Raw genomic sequence first — 19,021 nt, 5'->3', positions numbered from 1 at the left:
TTCTGGGTCTTTGACTGTATACCCCTTACAATCTCATACAAACAAACTGCAGTCTGCATGTTTGGTATAGCCTAACATGCTATACAAACAATGATTCACAAATTGAATTCCAAGAAGTAGGGTTCAAAGAAACAAAAACAGAAAACAGTTCCTGTTGTAAAGAATTTGTAAAACATTTAAACCAGGCACAACTAAAACACCTAGGCCTACATGTAATGTTTTTTTTTTTTTAAATTGGGCATAAGTCAATGATTGGGAAATAAACACTGCAGGAATGTCCTTTTATGGTAGGCTACAACCGGTATTATTTTAGTTTCACCTGCAGCTCGATTTGCCTGAGCCTGAGCTTTTCGCTGTTGGAGAACCACAATCCAGTTTGGCAGGGTCCTGCTACTGGGCTTTAGGTTTTCCTCATATGACTTTCAACAGTCTCTCAGCCTCTGCTTGCACATTTACCTCAGGTATGTTTTCTTTGAAAGGTATGCTAATATATATATATATATATATTATATACTGTAATTTTACACTGAATTACATTTAGTGAAGTTTATGCTTATAATCCACGCCGACGCATCGTCTATTGTAGTCGACGCGACGCTGTTTGCTGCTCTCGTCCTGTGTAAAACAGAATAAAAGCAAATTCGATTTTTTCTTTACATTTACATTTTTATTGTTAAATGGTTTGTTCAAACAACAATGAACATTTTTATAATTTTTTTACCCTTATGTTTTTACCCTTATGTCATTAACCACAGAAAAAGGAAGTCATTTTTGAAGACAGGTTTGAACCTATGGGTTGGACGACATAAAGGTGAGTAGGAAATTCTATGACTTTTTTTTTTTTTTTTTGTGCGAACTACCTAAATGTAAAATGTATAAGCATTGTGGACATTTTTAGGCTATTTTAGACTAAGATATTGTAATGTAAAACAAATAGTGCCTACTGGATAAGAATATGATTTTGATTAAAAATCAAGAGCAAGTACAACACCTCTGTATTCCTTTTCAGAGCCATGGAGGCCATATATGAAGTAGAGGTTACCACAGGCTCCATGACCCACGCGGGCACTTTTGACAAAATATTCATTACTCTAATTGGCACACATGGAGAGAGTCAGCGGACCAAGCTTGACAGCTTTGGAAGAGATTTTAAAACTGGGATGGTGAGATATATGTATTTAAAATTTTCAATTTAAAGCAATTAAAATGTGCACAGGAAATATCTGACTGAAATGAGCCATCAGCTTCTCTAACTGTAGTATTGTTTTTGTTTGTTTGTTTTACCTAGCAAGTAAAGTACAAAGTGACAACCAGGTTCACCGTCGGCTACCTGCTGCTTATCAGACTTGAGAAAGATAATTTCATGTTCTTGCCAGAGAATGACTGGTTCTGCTCTCTGGTAAAAGTAAGAACCCCCGAGAAGGATGTGATCCATTTCCCATGCTTTCGCTGGATGGCAGAGGGGGAAGTGATTGAGCTGCGAGAGGCCAAAGGTTTGCATATATATCTATTATTGATAAATGTCATTGTTATCATTGTTGTAAGCAGCAATAAATGTTGTTCTTTTGAGCTTTTTTGTTCAAATAAATGCAGCCTTGGTGAGCATTAGAGACTTCCTTCAAAAACATTTAAAAAATCTTCCTGACCGCAAACTTTTAAACTGTAATGTATGTCTATTCTGACTGGGATTTTCTGTCGAACTTGACTTCAGTAACTTTCTGTTACTTTTATAATGTCTGACAGCTACAAAAATCTATGACGAAAATTATTCACAAAATATTTGTGAATAAATGAGATGAAGCATAACAAACAAATGCACCAGTAAGTTTGCACGACCAAGATTTGTCTTAGCAATAATTTTGTGCCCTCCTCATTGTTACATGTGTTTGTGTATCTTTGCTTTTCCTCAAGGTGGACTGAGTTTAAAACGGGTCTCCCACAGTGTACGTGTTTTCAGGAGCCCCTGTCTCTTCCCTCAGTGGTCCCCTTCTCTTTCACTAAAGACATGGATTCAGCTTTCAACTGCTCAACTGCGTAAGGTTCCTCCTAACCTACAACCCTGTTTTCGAGGAAAGTTGGGACATTTTGTAAAATGCAAAAAAAATCACGAATCTGTGATTTGTTAATTCTCTTTTCTCGTAAGTGACAAAAGTACAAAGAAGAAGATTTCCAATGTTTTTACTGACCAACTTAAAATTTTAATGGCTGCATCACACTCCAAAAAAGTTGGGGCAGAGGCATGCTACCACTGTGTCACATCACGTTTCCTTTTAATTACACTTTTTAATCGTTTGGGAATTGAGGATTGTAGTTGCAGTTTTGGTTGTGGAATTTTTGCCTAATCTCACTTGATACAAGACAGCTGCTCAACAGTCTTGGTCATCATTGTCTGATTCTCCTTTTCATGATGGGCCATACATTTTCAGTAGGAGACAGGTCTGGACTGCAGGTGTAGAGTGTCTACTCTGTTGTGGCACGTGCAGAATGATGCCTGGGATTGTCTTGCGGTAATAACCACCTAGGAAAGATGTCATCTTGATGGCAGTATGTCTGTACAATCCCAATGTACACCTCCACACCAATACCTTCACACATATGCAAGTCAACCATGCCGTTTGCACTGATGCACCCCCATACCATGACAGATGTTTGCTTTTTTTTTTTTTTTTTACCTGTCACTGATGAAAGTCTGGATGGTCCCTTACGTCTTTGGGACTGAGAACTCAATGTCCATTTTTTCCAAATTCAATCTGAAACGTGGACTCATCTGACCACCACACACATTTCCACTGTCTTTTGGACCATCTGAGACTAGATTGGGCCCAGAGAACTCGCAGGAAATTACAATTTTATTTTTAAAGTACTCCAGAGCACATGTGGCTATATTTAACACTGTATCATGATGGTCTCTCATGCAATGCCATGGGAGGGCTCGAAGGTCACACACATTCAACAGAGGTCTCCTGCCTTGACTTGACAGACTGAGATTTCTCTTGATTCCCTGAATCTTTTCACAATATTAGTTGGTGAAAGACCTAAATACTTTGCCATCTTCAACTGAGAAATGTGATTTTTGAATTGTTGGACATTTCTCACTAAGTGGCAAGCCGTGATCTATCTTTGCTTGCAAAGACTGAGCCTTTGGTGGATGCCACTTTTACACACAAATATGATACCCTCACCTATTACCAATTCACCTGCTCACTGTGGACTGTTTTAAAACAGTTAAACTTGGATATTTTATAATCTTTTCACTTTTATTTTCCTTTTGTCCCAACATTTTTGGAGTGTTTCAGCCATCAAAATTAAAAAAAGATATATATTTACAAAAAACAAACAATTAAGTTGGTCAGTGAAAACATTGAAAATCTTCTCTTTGTGCTTTTGTCAGATAAATAAAGTTGAAAGTGAATCAACAAAATAGATTCTTGATTTTCTTGCATTTTACAAAATGTCCCAACTTTTCTGGAAATGGGTTTGTATTATTATTATTATTATTATTATTATAGGTATATATCTTGCCTGGTCACTTCTTTACATCAATGATGCATTTATCTTCCAGGCTTAGTGAGATCAAAATAAAGAAACTGGTAAAAAAAACCTGATCAGTGGGTTCAAATGGAAGACATGAAGAGTGCCTTTTGGTCATCCAGAACCACTATCTCTGGTATGATAGCTGCTAAAGTGATCTGTTACACAGATATGTTGACATCAGATGCCGAGTGCAGTAAAACTGAAATAATCTGTCAGTTTTGTCGTTGCAATCCTTTTTTTAATAGAATATGTGCTGCTGCACTGGATGGATGATGATTTTTTTGGATACCAGCTTCTAAATGGCCCAAATCCAATGATGCTCCGTCGATGCACTGAGCTTCCTCTGAACTTTGCTGTTAATGATGGTATGATGCAGCTTTTTCTAGGGAGTGGAACTTCTCTTACTCAAGAGATGAAGGTAAAACAATATCAAATTTGCTCTCTTGCTTTCTCAATATGAATGTTATGTCTCAACACAAGCTATCATTATTTTTATTTTTTTACCCAACAGCAAGGAAACATATTCTTATGTGACTATAAAAGACGGGCAGATTTACCGGCTCAAGTCATCAATGGGAAGCAGCAGTATGTTGCGGCTCCACTGTGTCTGCTGTACAAGAACCAAATGGGCAAACTTCTGCCTATTGCTATTCAGGTAATGTACCAGAATGGACTGGACCAAATCTTAAAATATGTGTATTCATTCTGGCATCTTATCACCCTTTTATATATATATATATATATATATATATATATATATATATATGGTTAAAAAAAAAAACATACGACGACAAACAGGAATTCCCTGAAGAAAACTTAACGAAATAAAATAAGATTTTCTTAAAGGTGGGGTATGTGATTTTCTTTTTTGACCATTTTTTCAAAATCACTTGAAATCCTATTCCTAACCCACTTACAGCCACTGAGATAGAAGCACTGAAATAAAAAATTAAGCAATTTAATCATCTGCGGAACGGGCAGGACTCGAAAAACTCCAGCCAATCACTTCCAAGACCACCTAGAATCATTGGACTGTAAGTGCATCAATCAAACGGTCGTACCATACCCCCACCCCCCTCGCGCGCGTGTGCCCTTCGTGCGCATACTCAAACCTCGTGACCCAGTCACAGTAAGTGCAAGTCGCCCCGGTACAGAGAGAGAGAGTAAGTGCAATCTCGCACATCTGAGTTTTGGAGATGCATGATTGCGCATCCATGTTTTTTGAATGGGTGGAGTCAGGGCCAGCGTTGGAGGAGTTGTGTATTTTCAAAATCTGCCGGCCGTTTTGCAAATCCCATACCCTACCTTTAATCAGTATTTTTAAACTTCCCTAAAACAAGATACATTTTATTTGAAAAGTATATATGACTAAAGTTTATTTTTCTTAGCCCACTGATTTTTTTTTTACACAAAGGATGTTTAAACATTTTCTCTTGGAAACAAGACATTTTTTTGTTTTAGTGTGACAGACATGCAGTAAGATAAACAAAATAATAAACCAACCTTGAACATTGTTTATGCTTTCTTAACCTTGCTGAGTATGTATTGTTAATTTTACAGCAAATGATTAACTGTGATTCCCATTTGGTCTGTCATTGCTGTGTCAGTTGCAGCAACAGGCGTCAGACAACAATCCAGTTTTCCTGCCTAGCGACTGCGAGTATGATTGGCAGCTTGCCAAACTCTATGTGAGGAACGCAGACTGTCTTGAGCATCAGGCATCTTTCTATCTGATTCTGCGCACCCATCTGTTAACTGATACCTTTACAGTGTCATTACTAAGGAACCTCTCGGCAGCTCACCCAATTCATAAGGTACTCAAGATACTGTCAGGTGCAGCTCATTTGTTTATAGGACCTTTTTTAATACTTCTGAGTATTAACACTCTTGGACCAAAGAAATCTCTGTTTCGTTCCTGTGTCTCTGAAGCCACTCCTTCCGAAACGGTCGGCCAGTGTATTCTGATTGGTCAACAACTTTGAACGTGTTTCGGAAATTTCACGCCCCTTACCATTACCACTCAAACAGCAACATTACACACTAAAAAAAGTTGAAAATGTAAAAAAACATAATTGGTCCTCTTTAAAATCATCATGACTCATTTTCATATTTGTGATTCTCTCATAGTTGCTGATGCCACACACACGTTAAACCCTCCAGATAAATACCCTTATTCGGGACAGACTTATAGGTCCTAAGGGTGCTGTCACTCAGGTATTGACTTAGGATATTTTCATTTTCATTTATTTTTAATGACCTCAATTACTTGCAAATCATTATCACTTCAGAATACCAGTATTGGAGATGAAGGGATGACCGATCTCATGAAGAAGGCGCTCTCAGACCTGACCTACAGCTCTCTCTGCCTGCTTGAAGACATCAGTGACCGTGGTCTGGAATCTATTCCCAACTTCTTCTACAGAGATGATGGACTTCAGATCTGGGGCATCATAAATGAGTAATTTTTGCATAATTACGTTTCTTTCATGGCATATTGAAAGCATTCTTCAGTGTGCCAAATACAAATCAGATGACTTTGTGGTGATTTTGGTATCGATCTCTAGTTTTGTAAGGAGCATGGTGGAGTTTTATTACAAGAGTGACAGTGATGTACAGCGGGACACTGAACTCCAGGACTGGATCAAGGAGATCTTCATTCGTGGGTTTCTTGAGAAGAGCAGCACAGGTAAGTAAAGTGATATTGCCATAGCTGTGTGATGTCATTATATTATTCATCATCAATCTTCCTTTTCATCTAATTTAGGAATACCTCAGTGTTTTAGTACAGTGGAGGAGGTAATTACATTTGTAACCATGGTGGTCTTCACAGTTTCAGCTCAACATTCTGCCCTCAGAGCAGGACTAGTAAGTTTAAAATAAACTGAAAATTATTCTACTTTGTGTCTGTGTGTGTAATGATCTAAAAACATTTTTTTTAACTTAGTTTGACTATGGAAGTTGGTTTCCCAACGCCCCTGGCTCTCTAAAAAGACCTCCTCCTTCATCTAAGGGAAGCTCAGACAAAAACACCCTACTGGACACTCTGCCTGACATGACCTCTGCATATCTAGTATCAGTCTTTTGGCTGTTGAGCAAACCTTCATCAGATTTAGTGAGAGTTTCCTACTCAACTGATTGGATTATCTCATTTGTTGTTAATAATCACAAATCCCTACACTGTAAAAAAATTGCTGTAATTATGCAGCTGTTTGCCAGTAACTTACTGTAGATTTAAATTGATGTATATTTACTGGCAACAGTTTGTTCAAAGTTAAATGAACATTAAACATTAACAAGTCTTTGTCTTTACAGAATAAAATTATAAAATAACAATCTAATGCAAAGCATTCTGGGAACCAGAAATCTTCATCAACCTTTTTCTGTTTTTTTCCTTCAGATTTTGGTTCCCATAATGCTTTGCATGAGGCTGTTATTTTAGTTTTATTCTGTAAAGATAAAGACTTGTTAATGTTTAATGTTCATTTAACTTTGAACAAACTGTTGCCAGTAAATAACATCAATTTAAAACTACAGTAAGTTACTGGCAACCAGCTGCCAGTAATACTGTAATTTCTACAGATTTATTTTACAGTGTACAAATCCGTTCTAATCTTTTATGCAGGTTTCACTTGGGCAATACCCTGAGGACTACTTTTGCCAGGCTCCCCAGAAAATGATCAGAGATTATCAAGCAGCGCTGTCCTTTTTGAGTGAGTCCATCAAAGACAGAAACACAGGGCTGCAAGTGCCTTACACGTACATGTGCCCTGATACGATCAGCAACAGTGTCAGCATTTGACACACAGCGGTGTAACCCAGGACTAAAACATGATGTTCTAGTATTATTTTAACACACAGTCACCTGGTTTCACAGAGAAGGGTATAAGCCTAGTTCCTAGACCAATGTTTGATGCACATTTGTGAAGTTTTTTTTCTAGGACACATTTATAAAAGCTACTTAAATATCCTAATTGAACTAAGGCCTAATTCTGGCTTAATCTAAGCCCCGTCTGTGAAACCAGGTATTTTTTTTTTTTTTTTTTTTTACATGTGGATGTTAATTTATAACATTTAAAAGTGAATTTAAAATAATTTTTTAAACCTAAATTAGGATGAATATTTGCTTACTATATAATAATAATTACTCATTTGTCTTTATTGATTTGATTAAGATGATTTTTTGAAACATCTAAAATTTCAAATTCAACATTTAAGTTATAAAACTATTCTGATGAATACATTTTTAATTCTTTGAAATTACTGTGTATTTATATATACACTCACCGGCCACTTTATTAGGTACCCCATGCTAGTAACGGGTTGGACCCCCTTTTGCCTTCAGAACTGCCTCAATTCTTCGTGGCATAGATTCAACAAGGTGCTGGAAGCATTCCTCAGGGAGTTTGGTCCATATTGACATGATGGCATCACACAGTTGCCGCAGATTTGTCGGCTGCACATCCATGATGCGAATCTCCCGTTCCACCACATCCCAAAGATGCTCTATTGGGTTGAGATCTGGTGACTGTGGAGGCCATTTTAGTACAGTGAACTCATTGTCATGTTCAAGAAACCAATTTGAAATGATTAGAGCTTTGTGACATGGTGGAAGTAGCCATCAGAGGATGGGTACATGGTGGCCATAAAGGGATGGACATGGTCAGAAACAATGCTCAGGTAGGCCGTGGCATTTAAACGATGCCCAATTGGCACTAAGGGGCCTAAAGTGTGCCAGGAAAACATCCCCCCCCATTACACCACCACCACCAGCCTGCACAGTGGTAACAAGGCATGATGGTTCCATGTTCTCATTCTGTTTACGCCAAATTCTGACTCTAACATCTGAATGTCTCAACAGAAATCGAGACTCATCAAACCAGGCAACATTTTTCCAGTCTTCAACTGTTCAATTTTGGTGAGCTCTTGCAAATTGTAGCCTCTTTTTCCTATTTGTAGTGGAGATGAGTGGTACCCGGTGGAGTCTTCTGCTGTTGTAGCCCATCCGCCTCAAGGTTGTGCGTGTTGTGGCTTCACAAATGCTTTGCTGCATACCTCGGTTGTAACGAGTGGTTATTTCAGTCACTGTTGCCCTTCTATCAGCTCGAACCAGTCTGGCCATTCTCCTCTGACCTCTGGCATCAACAAGGCATTTCCGCCCACAGAACTGCCGCTCACTGGATGTTTTTTCTTTTTCGGACCATTCTCTGTAAACCCTAGAGATGGTTGTGCGTGAAAATCCCAGTAGATTAGCAGTTTCTGAAATACTCAGACCAGCCCTTCTGGCACCAACAATCATGCCACGTTCAAAGTCACTCAAATCAACTTTCTTCCCCATACTGATGCTCGGTTTGAACTGCAGGAGATTGTCTTGACCATGTTTACATGCCTAAATGCACTGAGCTGCCGCCATGTGATTGGCTGCTTAGAAATTAAGTGTTAACAAACAGTTGGACAGGTGTACCTAATAAAGTGGCCGGTGAGTGTATATATATATATACTCTCATTTGTCAATATTGACTTGATTTAAATGTTGTTGAAATCATCCTAGAGAGTTTTTTAAAGATGAGAATAATAAAGAATTTATTTTTAAAAAAGCAGCATCAAAACTTTTGAGCAGGTCTTTCTTTTTTATTTTATGGACACAAGTGCCACAAATATTTCATGCATGTTTGGGTTTGATATGGAATAATTCCTAATAACACCATTTAATACTATCCACACTTTAAATCTTTAACACCAACATTCCCATAAACAGTATTGATTGAATACAAAAGCTGCAGTAACAATATCCAAATGCAATAACACAAGTTTCCAAATAATGTGATTGAACAATTCTTTTAGTTGACACACAATTTGTCTTTTACTGATGATGAAAAAACACATCCAAATGCCACAGCAAGACACTTAATGTAGACCTGGATGATAGACATTCGTCACAGATTATTTTTCTACCACCTCAATCTTTTGGCAAGAGACAATGCAAAAGCATCACTCTCAGAAGTTCGTCATCTTTTAACCAACACGTCAGTGCAGTTGTGGGTTAAGTTCATCAATGCACCGCTTAAGGTTTTCAGTTTTTTCCGGGAAGTGGCCTTCTTTGATTTTCTTAGTTATGTATCGTGTCGTCTCCTCTCGTGCATTCTGGCTGGAACTGGTAGAAATCTGAAGGAGGTTCTTGAGAAGCTCCTGGTTGGCCTCCACAGACAAACCCAGCAGAAAGCGGAGAAAGATATCGAAGTTGCTATTCTTAGAGCTCAATGCTTTGTCAACTGCACTCTTGAGTAAGTCTGTCAAGGAAACCTTTAAGACCTTCAGCTTGTTCTGCTCAAGGATATTCTTCCCATGTTTCTTGAAACAGAAGAAAACATGAAGAGCAGCGAGGTATTCCTGAATGGTCGGATGAGCAAAGCAGCTCACCTTCTCTGTGTAAATCATGTACTTCTCTCTGTAATACTCGGTGCAGAGACCGGTGCAGGCCATGGCTGGGTATGAATCCGGCAATTCAAGCTCGTCCCAATGCTCTTTCTCTATCTGAAACTCGTTCTTCTCAAGCATGATGTAGGACAGCTTTGCAAGCTTAAGGAGCAGCTGATCAGCAGTAAGACCTTTGGTTTCTTCAGTGGGGTCATTCTGCAGTTTCTGAACGGACATTTGAGTGTGACGATGCAGCATAATGGTGTACAGATTGGTAAGAGTTTTGGGCACCTGTACTGATGGTGGAAGAGACTGAAGCTGTCGCTGCAGCACTTTAGATGCCACCCAGCAGAACAACGGCAAGTGGCACATAATAAACAGCGTCTTAGAAGACTTGATGTGAGCGATCACCCTCTCAGCAAGTTCTTGGTCTACGATCGTCTTCCTGAAATAGGCCTCTTTCTGGTCATCAGTAAAGCCACGAACCTCCAGAAGTTGGTGGACGTGTTCTGGTGGGATCACATCCAGAGCTCCTGCCCTAGAAATGACCCACACGAAGGCGTTATAGAGCAGGTTCCCCCTGACGAGGTTACTAATCAGCACTTGCACACTCGTAGGCCTGCACGCGTCACACCAATATGCTGTTCTCCGGAAGTTAAAGCGGATTTGAGTGTCATCTAGGCCGTCGCATATGAACATTACTGGGCAGCCCTCAAATTCGAGAGTGTCTATTTCCTTCATCTCTGGATAGAAGGTGCTGATTAGAGAGAGGAGGGTATGCTCTCCTTCCAGCATCTTGTTCAATTCCTTGAACTGCAGAGGAATGAGAAAGAAAACACCTTGGTGGACTTTTCCATCCGCCCAGTCGAGAATGAAGCGTTGCACTGCAAATGATTTGCCACTTCCTGGGACTCCTCTGGATAACACCGACCTTATATGCCTTGGCCTCGCACTCTCAGGGGGAAATAAGTCATTTCCGGTTATTGGTGTCCTGTTCACTTTGCCAGTCTCTTGGAGCTCTTCTATCTTTGATCTGAACTCATGCTCGCTGTTCACTGATGCATTAATGCCATCTGTAATGTAAAGGTCTGTATAGACAGATTCAAAGGGAACTGGCTGTCCTTGTGGACTAAAACCCTCATACACCATCTCATACTTCTTCTTAAGAGCCAATTTCAACTGGTAGCGCACTTCGTCTGTGAAACATCAAAATAAAAAAGACTTAAAGACAACTGTTTGAAATGCACTGTAATGCTTTAGCGAGGATCAAATAATATGACTTACTTCTTTTGCATAGTCCTTGCATATATTCAGTCAGTTTCTTAAAGTTCATGACATTAAATAGCACCAGAGTGATCTTCAGAGACACCTCAATATCACAGATCTCCAGCATCTTATCCACCAGATCCACAATATCAAGTCCATCCAGGGGATCACGGAAGCGCTCTGGATATCGTTCCCACATTAGTTTTTTGAAGTGCTTTAATTCGTCCTGTGCAAGTTTCTTTAGGCAGATTGTGAGGGCCTGAGATGCAGCACAGAATGATATTTTTCTCAACTCATTGTAAAAGGGAATTAATGGTAATATTGTAATTGCATTTAATGGATGATGATTGGTTGTAGGCCTACCTCAAAAGCAAATTTCACTGTCATCGCTGGATGCCTTTTCTCATTTGGATCTACTACCAATTCTGGTTTTACAGGAACAGGGACTTTTTGTTGTTTCAGGCCACCTTCCTTCCTGACCTTCTTCCGTGTGCTTATTTTAAAAAGACAGAGTTATTTACACTAACACTACTGTTCAAAGGTTTGGGGTCTGTAAGATTTTTTTAATGATTTTGAAAGAATTATATTATGCTTATTAAGGCTACAGTTATTTGAACAAGAATACAGTAAAAAATACAATTTATAATAACTATTTTCTATTTTAAAATATCTTAAATGTAATTTATTCTATGTGATGGTAAAGCTGAATTTTCATCATTACTCCAGTCTTCAGTGTCACATGATCCTTGAGAAATCATATTATGTTCATTTGTTGCTCACAGAACATTTATTTATATTTACTTATTATTATCAATGTTGAAAACAGTTGTGCTGCTTAATGTTTTTGTGGAACCCATTATACAGTTTTCTTATATACAGAAAATTTCAGGTTTTTCTTTAGACATGAAGATAAAAAGAACAGTATTCCTTTGAAATCGAAATCTTTTTTAATATTGTAAATATCTTTACGGTCACTTTTGGTAAATTTCATGTATTTCCTGAATAAAAGTATATATATATATATATGTAATTTACTGATCCCAAACTTTTGAATGGTAGTGTATTTTATAAATGACTTAAATAAAGTATATGCATATAAAACTATGCAGTGAACAAAAATACAATATTGTTAACTTTAATAAAAAATGAAGTTAAAATGCTAAGGTTCAGCTAAATGTGTAATTTTTCCTCCCACATTAAAATGTATTTTAAAATTAAAATAAGTGTACAAGTATAAATCTGTACAACAAAAATGACTGTTTTAATGAAAATGTAAGCATCATAACTATGTAAATAAATGAATCAGTTAAATTTATATAGGCCAGGCTAAAATTTCAATTAATTCATTTTTATTTCATTTCAATTCCTTTTTTTTAAATATTTTATCTCTCTATACTGATATGACTTATGAATTGTATACCAATATATGACCAGAATGATACAGATGCATTATGTGACTTTCACTCACCTTTCTTCAGCATCACCCTCTGGATTCATGTCCTCATCACTACTAAAGGATTCATTGCTAGAAGCAGACGAATCATTTCTGCACAACAGAACCCTGTGGAAAGTTGAAAATCTTAACCAGGGCAACCAGAATTACAAGAATAACAACCTAAGCCACAAGCACAAAGAGAGCAAAGTCTCTGACCTTTTAAACAACCCATTTTAGGTATCATTTTCACTACTATGCTACATATCTCACTATTCTCAAAGTCTAAATCCCAGACAGCAACAGTGACGACCCAGATCCGGCCCACATCTGGGCCGTGTGTGGAATCCACGTGTACAAGAAGTGGGCCGGATCTGGGCCGACACTATGTTGCTGTCTGGGATCCTCTCTTTAAAATGCTTGTATCTTTATGATGCATATTAACTCTGCAAGGAAAGATGACAATATATAAAAGATGGCACCAGCTCTGAACTTAGATCATCTCAAGAAGCAAACTTACTGTGTGCAACTTTCTTTATGCTCTTCTCTTGTTTCTGACCAGCTGTCACTTTGCATGGAGGCGTAACTGGGTGCAGGGGACTCTGCTCTCTCCACGTATTGTCTGGTGAGAATCATTGTAAATATAAACATGAAAAAGTCATTAAAATGAAAGCAAATGAGATTTAATTAACCAAGGTAAGCAACACTAAACTTAGTAGGCTACACAAATACTGGCGCGTTCCTGGTCTTACCAGCAAGCGTCGCACTAACACAACAGACAAGCATGCGCGTGCGTTTAAAATAATGCACGTCAACGTGGATATTCATTTCTGAACCCTATCACACCATTATCAGATTACCAAAAAACATTTTACCCCACAGGATCGGAGTATCCGAGGGTGAATGGAAGTGTCCTCTGAGGAATGAAGTCGTCCTCTTCATCCCCATTTTCACTCCCGAATGCGGAAGCACCAATTCCTAATGGCAGACTGTTGTCTGACGCCATGTCTACTCCGTCGTCATCCATCTCGTAGCCTACTTGCAGCGTTTCCCCCGCTTGTCAGAAGCAGCTAGGTGTTTTTACCCTGTTAAAAGCGATACACATTTTGCAAAATTCATTTGCCTTTCATGTGAATGACCCATGTGTCTTCCTGTGGGAGGGCCCAAATATTGCCTTATCATTGCTAAAACAAAAGTCTTTTTTGTTACAGTAGTAACACGTTTATCCCTTTATAAAACCTGGTCAAGTAACGTTTAACACTAATTTGCGGCGCCAGTGACAGCAGTGTGAAACAATGGTGCTAGAATGCCAGCGAGTTGTTTGTTTAGCAACTGACAGCCAATCATAAACTGCCTCTGTGCTTACAATGAAATAATCATAATGTGACTAATGTACACGCACATGAACTTTAAAATGCGCTGTTTTACTTTTGGCTTATTTTTGTACGTTTTAGAAGACTCGCCACAAGCCAAATCTTTACGTGGCGTTATTTCTACAGAAGGAACTGTTAGTTAATAAAACAAGTTGCAGTTCGTCCACTCAGTGTTTCCGTTGACCTCATAAGTACTATGTTTATCAATGTCTAAAGTGTGAAAAAATACGTTAATAATGTTGTAAAAAGAAGCCAATATTTGATCAGCCTGTGGTAGCTACAAGAAAGTTTTGTAGCCCACCTTCACTTTATATGACCATGTGGTCAAATAAGAGCTTCAGATGAGTTACCTTTGTTTATTTCAATGTTTCTGGGTCCGCAATCGTCTCGATCCACCTCTGGTTCACATATAATTCCGCAGACGAAACGAATACAACCGGTTTGTTCACTTTAAATTATTATCCATTCATAAATTATTTCCATCTGTAATTAATTTCTGGGCCCGTATGACACACCAAGCCCGTATTAAACTTTATCAGCGACAGCGAACAAACATCTATCAAACGCGCACCTAGTGTCTGACCATATCACTTTCGGTTTGAAGTTATAGGCCTACTTCCTTATTTTCTTAAAGAGACAGAATATTTAGTGAAGTAGATTTTGTAAGTGTTCGTAGAGGCAGTAGACTAATGTTAGTCATCTGTCACCTGCTACGTTTCTCGGGAACAGATCAAGCTTTTCTTCTGCTATTTTGAGCTGGTTGTGTGTTTAGGAGCATTGTGTTTCAGGATTTGCTTTAGGTTTATAGGCTATTTGTGTTCTTTATTCAGTAGGCCTATGTGTAGGCCTATTTCATTAAGTAATATTATGGTTAGGCTATTTCTTGGCTTGTACTAGTGTATTTATACCTTTATTTGGAAAAAAAAAATCAATTTTACCTTTCTATTTTGCTTCCCCATGTTTTTTCTTTTCTTTTTTTTAAATCTACCGATACCAGATGTCTTCAACAGGGGTCTGCCAATTATTTTTCTGATCAATTTTTTTGTGTTAAAAAAGTTAAACAATAGATATTTTATATTATTTATTTAAAAAGCTATAAAGTTTTTTTTATAATTAACAGGGAGTCCCTGCTCTGTCTTTCTGTGCACTTTCTATGCACTAGCTACTCATTTGAGTAAAAAGGATGAAGAACCTTGACTTATACCCTATTTGACACCATTGTGGTAAAGGATCCTGTGTTGATCCCTGTGTTGTTTCTGTATTTAAAAGGCCTAAATTCCCGCTGTGAAAGGCACTGATCTCATATGCTGTAGATTTGTTATAGTTGTTTAAGCATCCAACTGCAGAGGGTGAGTCTGAGTCTTAATGGAGCAGCTCTTGAACCTTGATCTCTTCTCCTTCCCTTGTCCCTTAAAAGCCTCTCCTCAACACCCCTGCCGGCAGTAAGCATTCTCAACATCTGTCAGCAGTGCACACTCCCCTTATGTTCCCATGATATGTCAAATCAACATAAAGCACTCTGAAATACATCCCTGTTACTTTGTATTTTGAAGAGCACAAAAATATATTTTTAAGAATATTAGTAACCAAATCGTTTTGGTGACCATTTAGCTTTTATGTACAAAAATACACTGTGACATTTCTCAAAATGATTATTTTATGTTCCACAGAAGAAAGAAAGTACTTTTTTGGAACAACGGGGTAAGTAAATGATGATAGAATTTTCATTTTTAGGAAAAATATCTCTGTAACTAACAGTCACATTAACCAAACTGGCTCATGCATGATTTTTTTTTACTTTGTTTGGCACCATATTTCTTAAAAAGAAAGTGGCTTAATTCGGACAGGCTGGTGGCATGAAAGTCAGCCCATGGCGTTGCATGTTTCCTCTTGAATGATCATGCACAAAGCCCTGACAATAGGTCATTCCAGTTTTGAGGACAGCAGGCATTTAAAACACCTTATTGAAAAATTCATTTTTTTATTGAATTTGCCATTTTAATCATGCATTCAATTGAATGCATATTCTACGACAGCCTAAATGAAGAGTTCAGATGCAAAAGCCTCTAAGTGCCATTTGAAATTTTCTTCTAGAATGATCATTTTTATCAAGCTTGTATATTTAAGTTCAGTAATTTCACTTAAATGGCAATGAAGATTACCTATTAATTGTCATTTGAGTGAAATTACTGAACTTAAATATACAAGCTTGATAAAAATGATCATTCTAGAAGAAAATTTCAAATGGCACTTAGAGGCTTTTGCATCTGAACTCTTCAAATATTAATGTTCCTTTATATATTGTGTGTGTGTGTGTGTGTGTGTGTGTGTGTGTGTGTGTGTGTGTGTGTGTGTGTGTGTGTGTGTGTGTGTGTGTGTGTGTGTGTGTGTGTGTGTGTGTGTGTGTGTGTGTGTGTGTGTGTGTGTGTGTGTGTGTGCGCATGTGTGCACCTTTCCTCTGTATGCATGTTGGATTAAATAGATAATTCATCCAAAAATGAAAATTTTCCATAATTTATTCACCTTCGTGTTGTTCCAGACCCTTATGACTTTCTCATGGAACACAAAAGAGGGGGGTTGGGACGGAATGTTTGGAACTGACGTCTCAGTCACCATTTATTTTTATTGCTTATTTTTTTCCTTCATAAAATTTCTTCATAAAACAGTAAGAAGTAAAAAAAGAAGAAAAAAAAGGATGATTGTCATTTAAAAGACATACTATTAATCTAAACATTTAAATATAAAAACATATCATTAATGGCTTAAAAGTAAATGATTCATATGAATCTCCAAACAATAAAAGTTAAGCAATAGCCCCAATCTTTATGTAAGCGTGTTTAATCCTCTGGTTGGCACACAGCTCAATTATGGAGATGTTTCCGCTGCTTGGCCCTCATGACGGCTCATTTGCCAGAGCCAACGACTGGCAAGAATGGACGAGGCGCGAGTCATACGAGTGTGCGCGAGGGGTGCGCGTGCAGACTACTGTTTACTGGTAACAGATTGAGACGAGGCAAACAGCCGCGCAAATTCACCGTTGTTTTTTTTCTACGGCTCGATATGAGGAATGGAAACATTAAAGGCTTCGCATCGTGAATGAATATGATAGAAATGAGGATAAACCCTCCCGCGCGACCAAGAGAAATCTAAGGCTATTCTGACAGCTCTCTCACAAAGACTAGTGCGAAGGAATGCAGAGCAATGCTTTGAACTTGAAAGACCACCAACGCTTCGTTTTTCAAAAACCAAGGCAGAAATTGCAGGGTAAACATGCAGCGGATGAAAAACAGGCAGAAATCTGCGTGAGTGGATCTGGAGTGTGCTGAAGCGCCTCTTTCGCACCTTTGTTTGGCACCGTCTGCAAAAACTTCCACAATGGCTCTGGTCATGGAACCTGTAAGCAGGTGGTCAACAAGCCAGGTGGTCGACTGGATGAAAGGTAGGCTATGCATTTTACAGTCGTATGTATTTTGCTATAGAGGAAAATACTGTATATCCAATAAGGGATAAGGCTGTGCTCATTGTTTGTGCTTTATGAAAATGTAAATGTTACCTATTTGTTCATTTTTTGCGTGCTTTCAATATTTAATTTAACTCGTTTTAAAGAAACGTCGCTGTATCAAGGCGCGCGCAGCGCGCGCGCGCTCTAGCTGTCATACGATTAAGATGTAGTCTATCTTATATTGAGGTTATAGCGATGGCTGTTAGTAACATATGTTGATGTCGGCAATATACGTAAAAGGATTAAGATATCAGATTGTGTTTAAAGATGGTGTTAATGAATGAAATTGTCTGAAGAGTTGTCACGTCATCTCATCAAACAGAATGTAAAGTGACGGGTCACGTGGAGGCTGAGTGATCAGCTGGGACCCCTCTGGCAGTTAAAGGCTCAATGGCCCCTCCATGGTCACTGAAGTTCATGAAAATGTTTTTTTCATGAGCAACAATGGCTAATGAACAGAATACAGTGTTGCGCACGCGCGCGCACACACACACGCACACACTCACACACTCTTTCGCGATCTTTGTAGGCGACTCTCCATAGGCGTAATGATTTCTATATTTTACAGACAGACAGTATTTTCTATCCCCATTACACTGCACAGACAGTATTTTCTATCCCCTTACACCCATACACCTACATCTATCCATCACAGAAAACCTTCTGCATTTTCCAAAAAATATAATTAAGGATGTTTATTAATCCATTTCCCACCACTGCCTGGTCCCTCAATGTAGGTGATCTCAAGTTGTACTATCTTTGTGGGGACAACACACACACACGCAAACACACACACAAACAAAACACGTTACTATAATAATGGAAGAAACATAGTAAATTTCAACATAAACATCCCAGTGTTTATTAATGATAACAAAATATTAATTTTTAAATTAAAAAATATATATATAACCAAATTGTTTTTTTGTTTTTTTTTTGCTTTCACTGTAAAATAATGTGAGTATTTTTATATAGCCTACAAAATGTTGTGGTAAAATTACACTGTTCTGTTTATCTAAAAAAAAAAAATTCAGTTTACAAATTTGACCATTTAAGGGTTTTACTGTAGAATTTTGTTACAATTATTATTATTGGCCTATTTATTTTTTTACAGTGAAGCTTTTATGTTTGATTAAATTCCAAAATGTCTGGTACATATTGCAGCCTTTGCTGGCCCCAAAAAAAGCCCTTATAGCAGACCATTTGATCGACATCACTATCGACATCGACAAATCGCACAGTTGTTTTATTTTTATGTGCAGTTTACTGTTATACCACAAAGGCAGTCGAATAATCCCTTTTTCTATAATTTGTCTTTGCCACATTACAGACATTGATTTTTTTTAGGTGATGTGATGTGATACCTAAACAGTAACAGTGGCTGCGTCCAAAATCACATACTCTCTTGAGTAGGTACTTATTTTGAATAAGTATAATTACTTCACGGCCGTAAAAAAAAGTATGTTGTAAGTAAGGCTGAATATCTTGAACACACAAATC

At 38.0% G+C, this 19,021-nt stretch overlaps 3 protein-coding genes across 5 annotated transcripts in view; 2 read left to right on the top strand and 1 right to left on the bottom strand.

Annotated features, from left to right (window-relative positions):
• The first annotated feature begins 890 nt into the window (after positions 1–890).
• Positions 891–7,333, top strand: si:dkey-17e16.9 (hydroperoxide isomerase ALOXE3). The gene is given in 12 exon segments (XM_056237061.1): positions 891–1,163; positions 1,289–1,493; positions 3,599–3,667; positions 3,780–3,952; positions 4,046–4,189; positions 5,142–5,348; positions 5,662–5,748; positions 5,823–5,992; positions 6,099–6,220; positions 6,299–6,399; positions 6,479–6,646; positions 7,157–7,333. Coding segments are annotated over 12 exon segments (1,773 nt in total). The 5' UTR covers positions 891–1,013.
• Positions 7,334–9,158: 1,825 nt separating this feature from the next.
• Positions 9,159–14,524, bottom strand: nlrc3l1 (NLR family, CARD domain containing 3-like 1). Of its 2 annotated transcripts, XM_056237084.1 has the most exons (7): positions 14,370–14,524; positions 13,522–13,731; positions 13,167–13,268; positions 12,683–12,775; positions 11,578–11,707; positions 11,233–11,473; positions 9,159–11,144 (listed from the first exon to the last, which is right to left on the bottom strand). In XM_056237084.1, the coding sequence occupies exons 2-7, from the start codon at positions 13,671–13,673 to the stop codon at positions 9,559–9,561; spliced, it is 2,304 nt and encodes a 767-aa protein (XP_056093059.1). In that variant the 5' UTR covers positions 13,674–13,731; positions 14,370–14,524; the 3' UTR covers positions 9,159–9,558. The 2 variants fall into 2 exon arrangements, with proteins under 2 accessions (XP_056093059.1, XP_056093060.1); XM_056237085.1 differs by lacking the exon at positions 14,370–14,524 and having other exon boundaries at positions 13,522–13,852.
• Positions 14,525–16,944: 2,420 nt separating this feature from the next.
• cnksr2b (connector enhancer of kinase suppressor of Ras 2b) overlaps positions 16,945–19,021 on the top strand; it is a 41,069-nt gene continuing 38,992 nt past the window's right edge. For both annotated transcript variants that reach the window (XM_056237087.1, XM_056237086.1), the window contains exon 1: positions 16,945–17,458. In XM_056237087.1, the coding sequence (XP_056093062.1) occupies positions 17,395–17,458 (64 nt within the window). In that variant the 5' untranslated portion in view covers positions 16,945–17,394. The remainder of the gene's footprint in view (positions 17,459–19,021) is intronic.

This window comes from Rhinichthys klamathensis, unplaced genomic scaffold, assembly GCF_029890125.1.
Source record: "Rhinichthys klamathensis goyatoka isolate OS25496 unplaced genomic scaffold, OSU_Roscu_1.1 h1tg000477l_1, whole genome shotgun sequence".
Lineage (NCBI taxonomy): Eukaryota > Metazoa > Chordata > Actinopteri > Cypriniformes > Leuciscidae > Rhinichthys > Rhinichthys klamathensis.
Note: the sequence above shows the minus strand (reverse complement) of the source record. Positions and strands in the feature narration are given on the sequence as shown.

Coding starts and splice junctions, on each gene's coding strand:
- nlrc3l1 (XM_056237084.1), bottom strand. CDS start 13,673: ATGGATGACGACGGAGTAGACATGGCGTCAGACAACAGTCTGCCATTA. Junction 13,269..13,521: donor GGATACTCCGATCCTGTGGG/GTAAAATGTTTT, acceptor GATTCTCACCAG/ACAATACGTGGAGAGAGCAG. Junction 11,145..11,232: donor GCAAGGACTATGCAAAAGAA/GTAAGTCATATT, acceptor GATGTTTCACAG/ACGAAGTGCGCTACCAGTTG.